Raw genomic sequence first — 19,764 nt, 5'->3', positions numbered from 1 at the left:
GCTACACAGTAGGCTAGGGAAACGGCCGAGGCCGAGCTCAGGGATGATGCCCGGGACACGGATGAGCTCTGATGAGGGACGAGGTGAGTTCACCTCGGCCACTCGGGATGGCCGAGGTGAGCATCCTCACCATGCTTCTTAATATGATGTATTTCACAGAAAGTGTTCAAAAGGTAAAAAAAAATTTACAGACTGATCATCTTGTCCAACTTTCCCTTCCACAAACAATAAGTAGACAAAGTAACTTTACCAAATTAATTACTGAAGCAGAATCAGTAATGGTGCTCATGTATAGGCAAACACATAGACTTGTTCACAATTAGACAACCACCAGCATTTTTACCAAGTTCACTTCATTTACCAGAATCCATTTATTACAAGCTTTTATGCAGGACATCACTCCTAATTTTTCGAGTTTTGACCCAAATTGATATAGGAATCACTAGCTAGAGGATGATCAAGCAAAAAGCATAGCTTCATCAATTTCCCATGTAAATCTTTTTCATGGATTTCAGCAGATCAGCACTAATCTCTGTGGATCTGGCTCAAATCACGGATCATATCATCGACAGATTCACAATGCCTGATAAAACAGTAAATAAATTAAACTGAATTCTAGAGTATCTTAAGTTCAATATCATGTGAAGCAAGCAACCCTCTAAGTTGTTGCTTGGCACATTCCCTTAAAAATTGTTCATCGTCCATCTGCCAAGAACTAGAACTATGCGGCAAGTGAATATTTTCTTGAGGAATGATCACAATTTTCTCAAGGGAAATGGCATTTTCAGAGAAGAACTTAACAAGTTCAAGTTCACTTAACCAGATAACTCGAACACTTTATGATGTTGCAGTGGATAATTTACAGGTCTCTCCTAACTCTCTGCCCCCATTAACTCTTTCAAGTCCCAATGCAACCGTAAAGCATAAAATTCACAAACCTGAAGGTGAGAAGGAATAGCAAACTCTACCACATACAATAGATCAATAAACAAAAGAAAACAGCTACAGCAGGAGAAACTTCTAATACAAGGATAAAACATAAAGGAAAGATAACATAAAATTAAAGAGTAGTTATGATCATCTCTAGTGGTTCTTTCTTTGGGTATCATGCAAAAGTGTATATATAGACTGAAAGCTTAACCTACAAAGTTGTATAGCATGACTTAAATCAGATACACAGGTCACACAGAAAGTAGCTAGTGTGAGGATCTAGAAGCTAAAAGGAGATAATACTCAAAAGAAATATTAATTTCCAGGCTACACGGGAAATTAGCCTAAGAATTTGATACCTTTATTAGTTATTACTAGCTTCTCCATGTTGGACATATGCACTACCAGACGTTCCAGGAACTAGAAGAGTTCAAGAACTTCCCAGGGAGCATCAACCCTTCTGAGAGTGAATGCCTTGAGGTACTTAAAGCCAGTAAAAGGACGAGGGCTTTTTCCTAACGATTTCTCGCTTCTCAGGCCAAAGGCCCCAGATGGAAAAGTATAATTCTCTGAAGGCACATGAACAAACATGAAATCTGACAAGCCACCCCTAGCCTTTGGACATTCCTGGTAAATGCAAATTGAAGCCACTTATCAATTGCCTCTTGATGGGAATTGTACAAACCAAAATGATTCTTGAACTCATTGAACACAAAGGCGTTGTGTGATTGAAGCACTTTGTTTACCCATTGAACGAAGTTGCATGTTTTCCTTTTGCGTAAACTCATACACTTCGCTAGTAGGGGTGTAAACCACTCTAAACTAGCCAAACATGCTTGTGTTCAAGCTTGTTTATTATTTTGACGAACTCAAAATTATATTCAAGTTTGGCTTGTTTTGTAAAACCCTGAATTTTTCGATCTCCCTCTTGGTTAAAACTAATTAATTAATCAATATTATTAATTATTTTACTAGTTCTTTACTTAGTTTAATTATCTTTCGAAATTTATGTCAGTGTCCTATCTGATCACTACTTCTAAGGGATGGTGGGAGTTAATGGTGGTTGATAGCTTACTCACATTCTATATAAGTTTAGTAACTAACATAGCATATTCTTACTTATTCCACCTAACCAACATCAATATTATAGGAGAGAAGGTTGGGATAAACTATTGGTCATGTTCATACTATTGGAGAGAAAGTAGGGATGAACATGATTTTGGGATCCATTAATTAACTTCCTTCCCTCACCCCACCTAGTAGCGGTTAATTTATTTTGTCTATAAGACCACGTCCCAACATTGAAAACACTCAAGTTGAAAATGAAACTGGATAGCGAAAAAAGACGGGGGGAGGCGAATGATCAAGTCTTTCATCTTCACACCTTGAACAAGTAAGGTTCTGACTCAATTTTCTGATTTATTCATTTTATAAATTTACTTTAGTCTAAACTCCATTGGAAACATACCTGGAATTGTGTCTGCCACTAGGGCATTATAGTTCACAGTCCACCATGTTTCAATTAGTGTTGGGTATCAATATTTCATTAGGGATGGCAGTAGGGTGGGATTGGGATGGGGGCTGGGGGTTGCCTAAACATATCCCCTGCCTCCGCCCCCCTGTCACCCGCTCCCCCACCCCGCCTGCAGGAAAAAGTTTATAATTAGTAATTTAGTATAAATGTATAATTACTAAAAAGTATATAATAGAATAAATTTACAATTAGTAAAAGAATGTAATTAATGATTTAATATAAATATATTAGTATAACTAATCAATAATTTGTATTAATATAAATATATAATTATTAGTATAACTAACAATATTAATTATATTACATATGCATAATTTGATATTTATAACTAATAATATTAAATATGTTATGTACATAATTAAGATATATATATATATGTGTGTGTGTATATATAGACAAATATGTATATGTATATATATATTATTTAAGCGGGGACTATCCCCATGGCCCGTTTTGTAACTGGGGGGGGGGAGGGGGGAAACATTTTACCCCCCCGCCCCATTAACGCCCCACAAAATTGTACTCAATACTATATCACTTCCTTGTAGTCCATGCATAAGTTGGCTGCTTAACATTAGGCATTTAGTCCATCGTTTTATTTCCTTTTTTTGTTGTAAACCTTCTAACAAACAAACGATTCTCAATAACCAAATCGTATCAGCTTCAGAGATTCATCTAAAGTAATAAAATCCTTACTTGGAAATTAATTTGGTAGGGCAAAAATCTTCAATTTTTAATCACTACTTTCTGTTGGTTCAAATTAAACTTCATATATCTTCAATCTTCTCTCTCATATATTTTTCTTGCATCCTAAGGCAACTTCTTCTTCTTTTTTTGTCCTGAGTTTTGTTTTATATATTGCTAGGGTTTTAGAAGAAGGTTTTATATATCGCTAGCATTTTAGAAAGAAGAAAGGATGCCGAAGAACAAAGGTAAAGGTGGAAAAAACAGGAAGAATGGAAAGAACGAAGGCGAGGATGACGAGAAGAGAGAGTTGGTCCTCAAAGAAGAAGGTCAAGAATATGCCCAGGTGAAACAGATGCTGCGCAATGGGTGGTGCGAAGCCATGTCCATTGACGGGACTAAGCGGCTTTGTCACATCCGGGGAAAGATGCAGAAGATGTTATGGTACAGAAACCAGAGAGGCCAGAGTTTCTTTGCAGGAACCAGGGAGGAACAAATTAAAATGAAGGAATCAATAAACAATGAATCAATAGAGTGATTTATGTAAGAACCTGAACTTTTATTAATTGAATCGTGATAACAACTTCAAGAACAGAGATGGCGGATAAAAGCTAAGAAGGGGTAAGAATTGTAGGAAAAATTGGGAGGGAAGCTGAGGATTGCTCCTCAAGCAAATACAGACGAATCTGGATGAATAATGTTCAAAAGCTGCTGCTACTTGAGCAGAGAGGCCTCCTTATAAAGCTAACAAATCCTAACAGATTACTAACTAGGCCAATAAAAGCAAAACACGTGTCTTATTGCATCTGCAAGTTGCATCTACAAGTTGCCGCGCTTGAAGTTCTGTTAGAACAACTGAAACCCCAGGAAAGGCGTGATTCGTCGGCCACGCTTTTGACAACCTCTTGAACCAATGTCCACGCCTTCAGCTCTTGGTATCCACGCCTTTATGTTCTTGCTTCCTGGTTTCTGCTTACTCACGCCTTTTGTAATTGTTTTGCCCAGTGATCGCGCCTTTCTACTTCTGACATTCACGCCTTCTTTGTTCCTGCTGCCTAAGTCTTGCTTCCATCTTTAGATAGCTTCTCTACTCCATCACAATACCTCCCCCTCGCAACAATCCTTGTCCTCAAGGATGTCGAACAAAGTTCCAGGCTTCCAAACAAAGTCTTCAGATTGATATTTGGCAATTCGCAGCAAGCAAGTAGTATAAGGAAATAGCAAAGCTTGCTGATTCTTCTGAGTTTGATAAGGTTGGTGGTCAGCCAGGCCTTGTGGCTCCAAAATGTTTCCCACCTTTAAAGTTTTAAATTGCCCATCACTCCCAAAGTCAGGCCCTGGAATTAGTTTTAGCTGAGCAACAAGAGCTGAAATTCTAGAAGTAGCACCACCAACCATAAATAATCTTTTAAGAGCAGCTTGATCCGGATAATGCAAACCAAGGGATTTCTCTACTGCCTTCAAATGGTCTTGCAGGTTAGCATCAACACAACCAAGCAAGGTTAGAAGTCCTGCTGTTACTCCTGGATTTGAAACAGATAGGAGAATTCCTATGTAGCCATTACAGGCCAAGCCAGCCAGAAATTGCAGACCAAAGTACCTATTTGTTCCCTCTTTTAATTCCAAGAAATTAGCAAGTACTGATATAGCTTTTACTGGTGCATGTACCTGTATGATATCCCTATCTTGAAACACTATTGCTGGTAATATGCCGTAAACCAATGTGCTATTATCCTTACTAAAGTCAATTTGACTACACCATAACAAAGATTGGGAAGATATCTCATTAAGAAGTTCACTTTCCCCAACCACCATAATCACAATTTTACTTTTGTGACCACATATAGCAAGAGTAGAAAGTTGCCAAATGGAAATACGGACACCATAGATAACTGTTGTACACTTCTCTACTTCTCCTTTCTGTGGACATCTTCTTTCAAGCAATTTGAAGCTGCACTCCTGTACATATTTCAATTGTTCATTGCTGAAGTTTTCAAGCAAGATAACCTCACCGGGGTTGAACACGAAAATGAATGCATTTGCATCTTTTTTCACCCCAAGTGCAGTGTTTTTCACTATCCAAAATGAAGACAGAGAGCAGTACTCATTCACAGCAACATTAGGATTGCAGTCCTTACTTAATTTAGGCAACCCTTTGATCAAGCAAACAAGGTGTTCAACTATTGCAATGTAAAATATACCTTGCATCGAAACCGCACCAATTTTAGAGTCATTACAGTCTTTGTTCATTGCTATTTTAGTACCGCCTCCAGGATCAAATATCAAGTCATCAAGTGGTCTATTTTGTTGCGAAGGAACAATATTGACAGCAACATCATGCTTTTGCTCATCATTATCCATTTTCACAAGTTTAGATGCTAACATAGATTTTAGATATGAAGAACAGTTTCCAAACCGATAACCACTACAGGATAACTGATTCCAATTGATTTTCACCTCAGTGAACTTTTGCTTTACCTCGCGGCTGACCGAAGACCAATTTCTGGGACAATGGAGCGGTGAAGCAGAGTTAAATATTTCCTTGTTTATAGAGCCTTGTTGCCAAGCTAGCTCTCCTATAATCAATTCATAGCTAAGCCCTTGAGAGATAACACAATCGTTGTGAGCCAATCTATCAAACACTTGGTTTATAGCTTTTTCTTCTTGATAGTCCCTTGCTGATGTCTTATGTTGGTTCTCCTCTATGGCTTCCTCAGGGGAGCCATCTCCAAATCTCTCACAGAGAGCATTGCAGAGTTCTTCCCAAGGAATATCCTCCCTTCTACTGAATACACCATGGAACCAGATATCTGCCTTATCTCTGAAATAGAGTTCTGCAACCTCAGACCTCATTTCCTCCTCTACTCCATTGATTTTGAAGTACTTGTTGGCTTTTCTGATCCACTCCCTGGGATTCTCCCCTGTGAATGGTGGCAGGTCCACCTTGGGCAGCCTAGTGAATGTCCTGTTTTCCTTGAGCTCAGATCTATCTAAAACTCCTTTCTGCACCTCTTTCCTCCTGCCTCCTTCCTGATGACCTGAGTCCAGCTCTGAGCTGCTGCCTTCTGTATCCTTTCCCTTATCGTTCAATTTGGCAGCATTTGTGCTCATCATGCTCATATGCCTTCGTATTTCTGGTCCATATTTTTGAGAGCCTTCTCAGTGCTCTTCCTGCCTTGCCTCCATTGATCCTGACAGCCTGGTCTCAGTCCATCATCTTCTGTTAGCAAAAAAAGCTCTAACTACACTTCCCTAGCTCAGTGATTTCTTTCCTCATTTCGTCCTGTATTCTTAGTCATTCCCAATGCTCGTAGCTAGCTCTGATACCACTGTTATGGTACAGAAACCAGAGAGGCCAGAGTTTCTTTTGCAGAACCAGGGAGGAACAAATTAAAATTGAAGGAATCAATAAACAATGAATCAATAGAGTGATTTATGTTAAGAACCTGAACTTTTATTTAATTGAATCGTGATTAACAAACTTTCAAGAACAAGAGATGGCGGATAAAAGCTAGAAGGGGTAAGGAATTGTAGGAAAAATTGGTGAGGGAAGCTGAGGATTGCTCCTCAAGCAAATACAGACGGAATCTGGATGAATAATGTTCAAAAGCTGGCTGCTACTGAGCAGAGAGGTCCTCCTAATAAAAAAGCCTAACAATCCTACAGATTACTAACTAGGCCAATAAAAGCAAAACACGTGTCTTATGATCTTGCAAGTTGTGCACTCTACAAGTTGCCGCGCTTCAAGTTCTGTTAGAACAACTGAAACCCCAGGAAAGGCGTGATTCGTCGGCCACGCTTTTGACAACCTCTTGAACCAATGTCCACGCCTTCAGCTCTTGGTATCCACGCCTTTATGTTCTTGCTTCCTGGTTTCTGCTTACTCACGCCTTTTGTAATTGTTTTGCCCAGTGATCGCGCCTTTCTACTTCTGACATTCACGCCTTCTTTGTTCCTGCTGCCTAAGTCTTGCTTCCATCTTTAGATAGCTTCTCTACTCCATCAAAATACCTCCCCCTCGCAACAATCCTTGTCCTCAAGGATGTCGAACAAAGTTCCAGGCTTCCAAACAAAGTCTTCAGATTGATATTTGGCAATTCGCAGCAAGCAAGTAGTATAAGGAAATAGCAAAGCTTGCTGATTCTTCTGAGTTTGATAAGGTTGGTGGTCAGCCAGGCCTTGTGGCTCCAAAATGTTTCCCACCTTTAAAGTTTTAAATTGCCCATCACTCCCAAAGTCAAGCCCTGGAATTAGTTTTAGCTGAGCAACAAGAGCTGAAATTCTAGAAGTAGCACCACCAACCATAAATAATCTTTTAAGAGCAGCTTGATCCGGATAATGCAAACCAAGGGATTTCTCTACTGCCTTCAAATGGTCTTGCAGGTTAGCATCAACACAACCAAGCAAGGTTAGAAGTCCTGCTGTTACTCCTGGATTTGAAACAGATAGAAGAATTCCTATGTAGCCATTACAGGCCAAGCCAGCCAGAAATTGCAGACCAAAATACCTATTTGTTCCCTCTTTTAATTCCAAGAAATTAGCAAGTACTGATATAGCTTTTACTGGTGCATGTACCTGTATGATATCCCTATCTTGAAACACTATTGCTGGTAATATGCCGTAAACCAATGTGCTATTATCCTTACTAAAGTCAATTTGACTACACCATAACAAAGATTGGGAAGATATCTCATTAAGAAGTTCACTTTCCCCAACCTCCATAATCACAATTTTACTTTTGTGACCACATATAGCAAGAGTAGAAAGTTGCCAAATGGAAATACGGACACCATAGATAACTGTTGTACACTTCTCTACTTCTCCTTTCTGTGGACATCTTCTTTCAAGCAATTTGAAGCTGCACTCCTGTACATATTTCAATTGTTCATTGCTGAAGTTTTCAAGCAAGATAACCTCACCGGGGTTGAACACGAAAATGAATGCATTTGCATCTTTTTTCACCCCAAGTGCAGTGTTTTTCACTATCCAAAATGAAGACAGAGAGCAGTACTCATTCACAGCAACATTAGGATTGCAGTCCTTACTTAATTTAGGCAACCCTTTGATCAAGCAAACAAGGTGTTCAACTATTGCAATGTAAAATATACCTTGCATCGAAACCGGAACCAATTTTAGAGTCATTACAGTCTTTGTTCATTGCTATTTTAGTACCGCCTCCAGGATCAAATATCAAGTCATCAAGTGGTCTATTTTGTTGCGAAGGAACAATATTGACAGCAACATCATGCTTTTGCTCATCATTATCCATTTTCACAAGTTTAGATGCTAACATAGATTTTAGATATGAAGAACAGTTTCCAAACCGATAACCACTACAGGATAACTGATTCCAATTGATTTTCACCTCAGTGAACTTTTGCTTTACCTCGCGGCTGACCGAAGACCAATTTCTGGGACAATGGAGCGGTGAAGCAGAGTTAAATATTTCCTTGTTTATAGAGCCTTGTTGCCAAGCTAGCTCTCCTATAATCAATTCATAGCTAAGCCCTTGAGAGATAACACAATCGTTGTGAGCCAATCTATCAAACACTTGGTTTATAGCTTTTTCTTCTTGATAGTCCCTTGCTGATGTCTTATGTTGGTTCTCCTCTATGGCTTCCTCAGGGGAGCCATCTCCAAATCTCTCACAGAGAGCATTGCAGAGTTCTTCCCAAGGAATATCCTCCCTTCTACTGAATACACCATGGAACCAGATATCTGCCTTATTTCTGAAATAGAGTTCTGCAACCTCAGACCTCATTTCCTCCTCTACTCCATTGATTTTGAAGTACTTGTTGGCTTTTCTGATCCACTCCCTGGGATTCTCCCCTGTGAATGGTGGCAGGTCCACCTTGGGCAGCCTAGTGAATGTCCTGTTTTCCTTGAACTCAGATCTATCTAAAACTCCTTTCTACACCTCTTTCCTCCTGCCTCCTTCCTGATGACCTGAGTCCAGCTCTGAGCTGCTGCCTTCTGTATCCTTTCCCTTATCGTTCAATTTGGCCAGCATTTGTGCCATCATGCTCATCATGCCTTCGTATTTCTGGTCCAGATTTTTGAGAGCCTTCTCAGTGCTCTCCTGCCTGTGCTCCATGATCCTGACAGCCTGGTCTAGTCCATCACTTCTGTTAGCAAAAGCTCTAACTACACTCCCTAGCTCAGTGATTTCTTTCCTCATTTCGTCCTGATTCTTAGTCATTCCCAATGGCTCGTAGCTAGCTCTGATACCACTGTTATGGTACAGAAACCAGAGAGGCCAGAGTTTCTTTGCAGGAACCAGGGAGGAACAAATTAAAATGAAGGAATCAATAAACAATGAATCAATAGAGTGATTTATGTAAGAACCTGAACTTTTATTAATTGAATCGTGATAACAACTTCAAGAACAGAGATGGCGGATAAAAGCTAAGAAGGGGTAAGAATTGTAGGAAAAATTGGGAGGGAAGCTGAGGATTGCTCCTCAAGCAAATACAGACGAATCTGGATGAATAATGTTCAAAAGCTGCTGCTACTTGAGCAGAGAGGCCTCCTTATAAAGCTAACAAATCCTAACAGATTACTAACTAGGCCAATAAAAGCAAAACACGTGTCTTATTGCATCTGCAAGTTGCATCTACAAGTTGCCGCGCTTGAAGTTCTGTTAGAACAACTGAAACCCCAGGAAAGGCGTGATTCGTCGGCCACGCTTTTTGACAACCTCTTGAACCAATGTCCACGCCTTCAGCTCTTGGTATCCACGCCTTTATGTTCTTGCTTCCTGGTTTCTGCTTACTCACGCCTTTTGTAATTGTTTTGCCCAGTGATCGCGCCTTTCTACTTCTGACATTCACGCCTTCTTTGTTCCTGCTGCCTAAGTCTTGCTTCAATCTTTAGATAGCTTCTCTACTCCATCACAGAAGAAGGTTTGGATTGCTACCGGAGACATTGTCCTCGTTGGCCTTCGCGAGTACCAGGACGACAAGGCTGACGTGATCCACAAGTACATGGCGGATGAGGCCAGGAGCTTGCAGAAATTAGGGCAGTTGCCTGCAGGTATTGTGAAGGATGATCTTGTTTGTTGTGCTTGCCATGGTTGTCTCGATTTCGATGATGAGGACTTCGATGGAATCTAGATCTTGTTGTAGCCAAACTTCAAGTTCAAACCTTCATTGTTGAGGATTTGATGCTGTTTTTGACTAAGTTTTTTTTTTTGGTTACTGATCTGGGTTTTTTTAGGGTTAAGCTTTGTTTCCAAGTCTCTATATAATTATATTACATGCAAGCAATAAATCTGAGTGAAGTTGATTCAATTTGACCAGCACAAGAAAACTGATGTTCCTGCAACGGAATGGGAATCAACAAGAAGCCTTCTTTAAAGAACTTCATTATGTATATTGATTCAAAGTTTCTGATGAAACTGAGAGATGAGTTGTTCCATAAGCCTCCACTTTTTTTTTTTTGGTTCTAAATTTGCCATTTGGATGGTGCTGTATCAGCCTTCCAAGACTATAATGTGTAAAAGCCACTACTGAAACTAATTGCATCCAACTATGTTATAGTCGAAGCGCAATGGTTATAAGTTCCTAAACAGGCAGAATAGGTGACATTACCAAATTACAGAAGCAAATACAACAATGGTGTGGGGAACCATAAGACTTCTTCCAAAATTCACTTCATTCACCAAATTGTATTTCTTACAAGTCTTTATGTTTGGCAGCACCGATATACTTCGTTAAACTAAAAACCATACAGAAATCACTACACAATGGACAAAGCAAAAGCAAGACTACCTCAATTTCCTGCGCGCGAATCTTGTTCATCAGTTTTGGCAAAGCTAGAAAAATTCTATATAGATCTTGCACGCATCCTGGGTCACCTCGATTGATTTACAACCTTCTCCTGCCTAGTGAAAAGACAGACTTGGATTCTAAATTTTGGGATTTCCTGAAGAGTTTATGATCTTCTGAGCAGCTTCTAAACTCAATTCTTCATATACCTGAAAGATAACAGAACTTGGTTATGCAAAGTTGTATATGGACCAACGTAGAGGAAGTCAATTGCTTCAAGGCCCTTAGCAATAAGAAATGGAGAAAAAGATCAGACAGTGATTTCAAAAAGGTGCTAAACATAGACTAATATCCTTACAACTCTCTTGTAAACTTGTTGAAATGCCTTGCAAATCTTTTCTGCCTCAGTTGGACCAACCTGTTACACATCAAAATAATAGTTAAAAAGGACTTGGCCATTCTGGTTGTATCATTCCACTGAAACCTCCCAAAGCTAGTGTACAAGTCATAATCCTAACCACAATGGTATTAATTTTTTTTTCTTCATTTTCTCAATAGGCAGGCCAAACACGTAATACATACAATTAGGTTACACAACAAGCATGCACAAAACATTGAGATATGTAATAAATAGGTGACAGATAGGCCACATTACATGAGTATGCATAGAGCAGCCTATTCGAGCACCACCGAAACCAAAACATATACAACATGCAATAACAGCACGAATGCATCATAATACCACCAATAAAATAAGAAATAGGTCTTAGAAATATCAACTCACTAAAACCTGCTGTACAGCAATTAAACAAGCTACTTGTTGTATTGTTTGAAGCTTCTATAAGAGTATTCAATCACTTTGGATCATATAACTTGTAATGAATGCACAAACTTGTCCCTCTTTACCCACTTGTTATCCAGAATCCACACAACCTTAAACCACCAGACCCATATGTCTCACATCTGCCCTCTACTCCAATGAATTCTTTCCCTTCAGATCACCTTAACTCACATTGCATTTATGACCAGACTGTCGAAGCCATTAAGAAAACTAGTCATGTCTAATGTCCAAGCTATGCAAAGGTCCATTCAGTGAATAAATTTAGTAGTCAGGCCTAACAGAATTCACAGTGCATTTCAACCAGACTTACAGAAGTCATAAACAGAGCTGGTAAGCCATGTCCAACATATACAAAATTTCCTTCTCTACTTTCAAGACTAAAAAGATCCTGTTAAACTCTTCTCATAGTTTGTCTAACTCAGCACGATTCAGAGTCTACCATTCACAGTAATTATATGATAGTAAGAAAATCAGAAAAAATAAAACTACATTGGACAAAGGAAAAGAAAATCAAGAAGCTGAGAATACATTTGCAGTGAAGCTTTTCACCATCACAGACAAGCAGATACTTCAACTTCTTAGAACAACATCTTCCAGTTTATTCATGGTTGTACTTGAGAGATGGATATTCTCCACACTGTGGTATTCCGTTATGATTTTTGTAGAGCAACGGCACTGTTTTTTTTTATCTGATTCAGTGACCAAATGAGCTCTCCTTCAGCAAGAACAGATGCATGAGTGAACATTTGAGCTCTACTATCCCATTTCTGAAAAAACCATTTTGGTTGAAGTCCTATGAATCCTCTATTTAGGCTTATCTCTTCTAACCAGTTTTTTAAAAAGCATTCTGTGTCTCACCTCCTAGAGCGAGGATCCAGTATTAACTTGAGCCACAAGGGGAAACTGCAGGCAAACATTTTTTTTATTTATTAGTATTATTATTTATTTTTTGAAGTATACTAGCATTTTGCTCAGGACATTTCGAAACTAATTCTGTTAATGTATCTTCTGATGTTTGGATTAGCCCATTCATGCACCAATAAATTCTGGACCATCTTTCCTCTCATATTTCTACTCTGAAAGGAACATAGCTTCTAAACATAGAGATACAAGATTGCATACATTTAGCATGGATGTACAAGACCTATACACATTTAGCTCTTCACATGATCCCACAACATCAGAAGCTGAGGAGCATCACTCTTTTGTTTTGCTCTAACTGACGATAAGTTTCAACCCTAATGCAACTGATGATTAAATGGATCACTTTTCATTGCTTCTTGCACACCTTTTGAGCTTCTACTAGGTGACTACTGACAGTTTTAAGTATTTATCTTATTTCATCAAGTGTATAAAGCAGAATGTCAACTTAGGTAAACCTCTGAATATAATTATATTGCAAGTGAACTTAAGCAGAATGTCAACTTAAGCCCAACTCAAGACACATACATTTATGAACATTATCTTGACCAATAAAATTATACTTATGATTTATGAGGAGTAAACGAAAAAGGAAACGAAATTCCAGAAATTGTTTACGTTGTTCACAATCATCACAATTTGTATCACAATCGACATGGTTCAAGAATGCCTGCAGGAGCAGAAAAAACTGCATTGTATATTTACCACAGTAAGTAAAATGTATCAAGGACCTTATATATGCAAAGCAAGCCAATAGAATAATCATAAACATGATTAGGGAGAAGTTTACTTAAAAATGGAAAGGCAGGTTTTAAGGATTGGTGATGGAAGTAGGAACCCCCAAACTAGCGTTACTACGAAGTTTCATGGCATTACTTTTTTTTTCTCCCCTTTTACCGATTTTCATTTCATACTTAAGAATGAATGCCCTACATTACTCTTTAACTAAGAACACAAGTCATGGATGCAACAATGCATACCTTCTTCTCAGCAGCCGACTTCAATTTGTCCCAGAATGAATCTGTTGAAATGCAGAAACATAATTTAAACAATTGATTTTCATATCAACAACAATAAGGAAAATACATTTTGCATGCTGTATCCCGTTTCTCAGTCATGGTTCCGATTTACTGCTTCAAGAGGCAAAGTTTTAATTAAAAAAAAAAAAGAAAGACAAGCAAGATTTTACTGCAGCTTCTGTGCGCATGAAATTAAGTGATGGAAAAGAAGATGGGAAAATAACCATCTAGCTGCTATGGTTGACTATTAGCCATGAAAACAAGTCTCCTTTATAACTTTGAAATACAGAGTATGCAAGTTTGCAATCTGCTCTGGATCAGTTTTCAGTTCAAAGTTATTAACTGGGACAATGTGGATTAAAAAGCTGTTTTTCTCTGAGATGCCCAAACTGTATATGTTCAGAACCTGATAAATGGAGATAAGAAAAAGACAGCCCTACAACTTGAAGATTGAACTGCTTTGTTATCAACCTATAGGTTTTACCAGAGATATCTGACAAACTATTACATTTTTTTTTGTTTTTTTTTTGGGGGGGGGGGGGGCGGTGTTGGGCTGGAATAGGGAGGAAGAAGAGAATACTCACTCACTCCTATTTGCCACTTCGTTTGTAACATTAATCAACCTTGAACGAAATAAAAATAAGAACTACAGATACATACCATGGCTTTGAAGTGGACTATGCTGATCTTTTCTGTCCCCATCCAGCAGTTTAGTTACCTAATGAGGTTTAGTGTTAGTGTGCTGCAATGTGGAACATAAGCATTCAATAGTAAACTGAAGAAAAGATGTAGAACCTTCTTATTCCCTTTAGACCGAGAAGTTGATTGCCCCGAAGATTCCACATCAAGCTGAACCAAGATAAATTTGAATTAAAAAAAGTGTATTATCAACTTTTGGCAATTCAATGAACAAGCTTCCAATAAAAATCCTGTGTATGCACGTTTGTGAACTTTCTAACTACACAAAAATATCATATTAACCATACTTACTAAATAGACAAGTCACTAAATTCCCTCAAGGACAGTAATACCATGTACAAACCAAAAATAATATTGCAACAGATCATAACAAAAGACACAAAGCTCCATGTAAGCGCCTCTCCATATGTAATAACTTCTTTTGCCAAAAACTGGTATCTTGGAAAAACAATCAAAAAAATTACAGTTGAGCATCCATCCAAAAAAATTTGAACTTGACTGAACAAGAGCCTCGTTCCATTATCTCAAACACATGTATCCTCTTATACCACTCAAAATCTGTTCAGGTCATTCCTTACAGTCTAAGGGAAAGAAATGGATTACAAAACATGGTCGGATAATGCTAAATCTCTTTCTATCTTCTGTAACATTCTTCAGCACCATTAATCCAACATTGCAAGCAATTACACATTTTGGAGAAGCAACAAAAATTTAAGTTTTAATTTCTTTTCATCTAATAACTGACCAAACACCCCACCAAAAAAAAAGAAAAAAAAAAAGAAAAAGAATCCCACCTAGGCAGCCACATTTTTACTCCATCTTAAATCTTAATTTGTCCGGGGGAAGCCACATTGCTACTTCATGTTGAGAATTTAAACTAGAAACACAGTTTTAGTTTAATCAATCTGGTAACTAATTCCAGTTATGTTAATAGTCATCGTCCATAATTTTGAACCAACGAAAGAAAAAATCTCATCTTTGACATCCACATAAATCATGCCAACGACAACTGCAGAATTCAAAGGTTAAAATAACCAAAATGAAGAAACATATTATCACAGAAGAAGAGGAAAAAACAGTTTACGCAATAATCACGAGGTCGGACAATTGGGAAGAGCTCCAGAATACGTCGAAATTCAAACTCATCCATTGCGATGCTGATTGATACCTGAAAAAGAAAAAAGAGCCAAATTCATCAAAGCTCAAATGGGTTTAAACCAATTCAGACATGAATTAAATTAACAACTAACACTAAACCCAATAATAACTCCACATTTGAATTCTGAAAAATAACAAAACAAAACATAAAAAAGTAGAAAAATCCTTTTAAACCCGTCTGTATATTGGTTTAGATTTTTAAATAAAACCAAGTAAAGAGACCCAAAAGCAGATCAATTGAGAAAAGAGAGAGAAAACATACTTGAGAAAATCGTTGGTGGGCTTCAAATGGAAGGTCTAATTAGTGGGATTTTTTTTTTATTGTTTTTGGGAGGAGGGGGAGGCGGAGAAATCAATGAATGAGAAATATTGAGCACTTTCTTGTCTTCTGCTGAACTTCTTTGATTCGTTTTCTGGGAAAATTTCATGGATAGTCCTCCAACTATTTTCCAGATTCGAGATAGTGCTTAAAAGTTTTTAAACTTTTGGTGCTTTTTTCCTTTGCACCGCCTCATCTGGAATTCTTAAAATGAAAATTGGTGTTAGAAATCAGTATTGATACTGATTGCTACAATTAATATGTGATGGCTGGAAAAAAGAAAAAAAAAAAAAGCTGCCAAATGACTAGTTGTGAATAGGCTGTCAAATGGTACGGTGGGTTAACTCTTATCTCTCATATTTAAGATTTAGATTCACAAGCAAGTATAGATTATATTTAACTGGTTTGAAGTTGATTTAATCCCTTCCAAATTCTGATCGAACCTATCCCCTTTTCCATAATGTTAGTAGTTGTAGTTAAATACCATCGACAAAGATAGCATGTATGCGTAATGAAAAATATTAGATGTTTTTCCAAATATTATAGGATTGAAGATGGTTATAAATACTCAAACCAATAAAAAAAGTTTCATTAACCTCCCAAATATTTCTTCTTGTCTCTACTTTGAAATAATCAAATTCTTCATACTTGTGCTCAATTACTTGACTCAACTTTCATATGTTTCAAAATATTGCCTTACTAAGCCAACAATTGTTCTTTTATTTTTCTTTTCTATTTGGTCCCTTTTCCCTTTTCAAAATGACACTTCATTTGCATTGCATCCTTTGCCTTCGCACGCGACTTAATAAGCACTCTACCACTTTGACAAAGGTCAAACAACCTAAAAACTTGCACCACCTAATTTTGGAGTTAGTCAACCTTCTATATCCTCTTAGTAATAGTTTGTTCTTAGGATATTTCTAGTTGGATGAAAAGAACCTCCAAAATGAGACCTCTCCTTACAATTCAAAAGTGAAGAATGAAGAGAATTATGTCTTTTCAGATGGAGCCAAATTCTAGATTTTGTCATGTTTAGTGCCTAATTTGAAGGGAGAAAAATAGCTCTCTTTCGATCGAATCACAATATACAAAGTTTTCACATTCTGGTAGAAGTACAAATTTTTTTTGGGTAACTTAGTTTATCACTTAAGTCTGCTAATTTTTTCTTAATTTCATACCTTCCATATATAGAAAAACCAAAGGCTTCTATGTTGAAATTGATCTACGTGGCAGCAGAAGGGGAGCTGAGAAAATTTTGCTTCCGTTTATGCGTTGGGAATATTGATTACTTCTCCAAACAATACGTCATTCTTGAGGACATTTTTGTCTTTTTAGATAAAATTACTACGCTGTCCAGTGGGAAAAAAGGCTCTCAAAACAATAGCCAACTATTTAGGGGTGTTTCTGACTTTTTGCCTACCATTCTTGTCCTCTTTTTGGTAGTGTTTCCGCTTCGTTTTCTTTCTACTTCAGAAGAAGCATGATAGCAGCTAAGCTACTACTACAAACGGTAAAAAATTTGATGAGTTTTTTGCCTAAATTACGCTTGCCCTTGTGATTTCGAATCACACTTTATCTCATCTTTGACCACAACAAATATACTTGTAGATTTCATTATCTTCATGTTTAGCTCTACTTTTTCTCCTATGTTGCTCTCTCTCTGTTTCCGATTCCATTCTTTCTTCGTTTTCTTTCTGGTTCAGATGAAGAAAAGTACCACTTCAACTCCGCCAACAGTTGGTCAACAAATTGACGATTTTTCCCCTAAATGATGACTTTCTTTTCCTTCTGGTTCAACGGAACAAAAATACCACTTGAACTCCTCCACCACTTGGCCAACAATTTGGCAATTTTTTCCCATAAATTATGGCGGCTCATCCATATCCCAACCGTGAGATTGTTCCTTAAAGAGTCAAGTATGAAGTATGATTTCTATTCCTTACTAGAGATATAGGTTTGTCCTTTTGTCTTCCTTTTCCTTTTGTCTTTCTTTTCCTTTTGTTTTCCATTTCATTCCCCAGATGAGAAACTATCAAGATTGAAAGAAAAATCACTAACAATTCATTAACTTTGTGTCGTTATCTAGTGTGTTCATGATGGCTAATAGCATTGTTAGGGATATAGGTTTGTTCTTTTGTTGGCCAGTAGGCAAATTTTCAACAGTGAAAGAAAAATCTTTAACAACTCACAAAGCTTGTGTGTTTATATATTAGGAACACAAATACTGCTCACAAAAAAACTCCATGCTTCTTCCTCCTTTTCCTTTGCAACCTTTCCTACTAATTTTCTATGTCTAATTTTTTTCCCTACTAGATTAGATACTCTATATACTTTGTATTTTGGTTGCCAAATTTCCACAGGGGTTTAATTACACTGTGAAAGAATTGGTGCAGAAGTGCTTCTTATTTAGCGTTCACAGACTTCCATTCAGTAGTTGATTCAATTTCAGGTCACTCTCTCCAATCCTTCAGTATGCGCTGCAATTTTTCTCCCTAACTTTTATTGTGTTTCATATGTTAGCGATAGTTTTTCAGTTGTAAGTTTGTTTGGCCTTTTAGTGTTGGATCAGTCTCATTAGTTGAATATGATAAGTTACAAAAATTAGTTTGTGGTATTGTATATCTTGTTCAGTTCCTTCTATTTACCAGTTTGTTATGGTAATTAAACCTTCATGAGTCCATTTTTGTTCTTTCATTCCAGGTAAAGCCCCCCTTGAATTATCCACTAATGGAGGAGGAACAATATTAGACAACTGGTTCCTTTTCTTTTATTTTTTACAATTACAAATAGTAAGTTTTGAATCTAATTTGTATATTAAAAAGATTACCATATATAACACAAAATTTTTCCACCGATTCTTTCTAATCGAGCCTCTCGGTCTATCATTATTCCTCGAGAAGTAGAAATAATTACAATCCCCATCCCACCTAAAATTTGAGAAATTCGTTGAGAGTTAGCATAAATTCGTAGATCGGGTTGATTGATCCGTTTTAAATTTAAAATATTTCTATAGGGCCCTTTCCTGTTTCTTCTATGTCACGGCGTTAAAACCAAAAAATATTTGTTGTTTTCTCGATGTTTTCTCGCATTTTCGATAAAACCTTCTCGTAAAAGTATTTTAACGATATTTTCGGTAATATTAATAGATGTTATTCGAACCACTCTTTTTTTATCCATATCAGTATTTCGTATAGAGGTTATTATCACAGCAACAATGTCCCTACCCATGATTAACTAAAATTGTTAGTGACTCAAAATTTGATATAATCAATATGCTTTTCTTTTTTTTTACTTAATTTGTTTGTTTATGAGTAATTAATAAAGGTATATACGTGAGATATAATCTATTTCTTAATCTGTTTCTTTCAAATACCCTACTTTAAACATATCACGATCATATAATACCTCGGGAGCTAATGAGACTATTTTAGTAAAATTTAATTGTCTCAACTCCCGGGCGATTGCGCCAAAAATTTGAGTTCCTTCTGGATTTCCTTCTTGGTCAATAACAACTGCAGCGTTGTCATCATATCGTATTATCATACCATTGTCACGTTTGAGTTCTTTATAGGTACGCACAATTACAGCTTTGACTACTTCTGACCTTTCTAGGGGCATATTTGGTACTGCTTCTTTGATCACAGCAACAATAACATTACCAATATGAGCATATCTGTGACGCCCCCACTTCTCCCTAAGGCGAACCAAAGGGTATCTGCGGGACGCCTGCCCAACTCTCACCAGGACTCACGCAAAACATTCAAGCTTATAACTAATCTAATAGTCACAAGTACAAAAACATAAACACAGTGATGCGGAAGCGTTTAAGTTAACCATGGTCATCTATTATCCAACCCGTACATCGGGTGTTCAAAATACAACTTTGAACCCAA

At 37.4% G+C, this 19,764-nt stretch overlaps 2 protein-coding genes across 2 annotated transcripts; one reads left to right on the top strand and one right to left on the bottom strand.

Annotated features, from left to right (window-relative positions):
- The first annotated feature begins 3,380 nt into the window (after window positions 1–3,380).
- LOC113773240 (eukaryotic translation initiation factor 1A-like) lies at window positions 3,381–10,260 on the top strand. The gene is made up of 2 exons (XM_027317843.1): window positions 3,381–3,586; window positions 10,026–10,260. The coding sequence occupies exons 1-2, from the start codon at window positions 3,381–3,383 to the stop codon at window positions 10,258–10,260; spliced, it is 441 nt and encodes a 146-aa protein (XP_027173644.1).
- Window positions 10,261–10,656: 396 nt separating this feature from the next.
- LOC113775236 lies at window positions 10,657–16,046 on the bottom strand. Its single transcript, XM_027320028.1, has 7 exons — window positions 15,815–16,046; window positions 15,479–15,562; window positions 14,491–14,544; window positions 14,356–14,413; window positions 13,657–13,697; window positions 11,273–11,332; window positions 10,657–11,123 (listed from the first exon to the last, which is right to left on the bottom strand). Exons 2-7 carry the CDS (start codon window positions 15,542–15,544, stop codon window positions 11,055–11,057), a joined length of 348 nt encoding a protein of 115 aa, XP_027175829.1. The 5' UTR covers window positions 15,545–15,562; window positions 15,815–16,046; the 3' UTR covers window positions 10,657–11,054.
- Window positions 16,047–19,764: the final 3,718 nt, after the last annotated feature.

The sequence above is a fragment of the Coffea eugenioides genome, chromosome 1, assembly GCF_003713205.1.
Source record: "Coffea eugenioides isolate CCC68of chromosome 1, Ceug_1.0, whole genome shotgun sequence".
Taxonomy (NCBI): domain Eukaryota; kingdom Viridiplantae; phylum Streptophyta; class Magnoliopsida; order Gentianales; family Rubiaceae; genus Coffea; species Coffea eugenioides.
Note: the sequence above shows the minus strand (reverse complement) of the source record. Positions and strands in the feature narration are given on the sequence as shown.

Excerpts from the sequence above, each read along its gene's own strand:
- LOC113773240 (XM_027317843.1), top strand. The coding sequence starts at position 3,381 with ATGCCGAAGAACAAAGGTAAAGGTGGAAAAAACAGGAAGAATGGAAAG. Across the intron at positions 3,587-10,025 it reads CGGGGAAAGATGCAGAAGAT|CTTCTCTACTCCATCACAGA; the intron begins GTTATGGTACAG and ends ATCTTTAGATAG.
- LOC113775236 (XM_027320028.1), bottom strand. The coding sequence starts at position 15,544 with ATGGATGAGTTTGAATTTCGACGTATTCTGGAGCTCTTCCCAATTGTC. Across the intron at positions 14,545-15,478 it reads TCCGACCTCGTGATTATTGC|CTTGATGTGGAATCTTCGGG; the intron begins GTAAACTGTTTT and ends ATCTTGGTTCAG. Across the intron at positions 11,333-13,656 it reads AGTCGGCTGCTGAGAAGAAG|GTTGGTCCAACTGAGGCAGA; the intron begins GTATGCATTGTT and ends GATGTGTAACAG.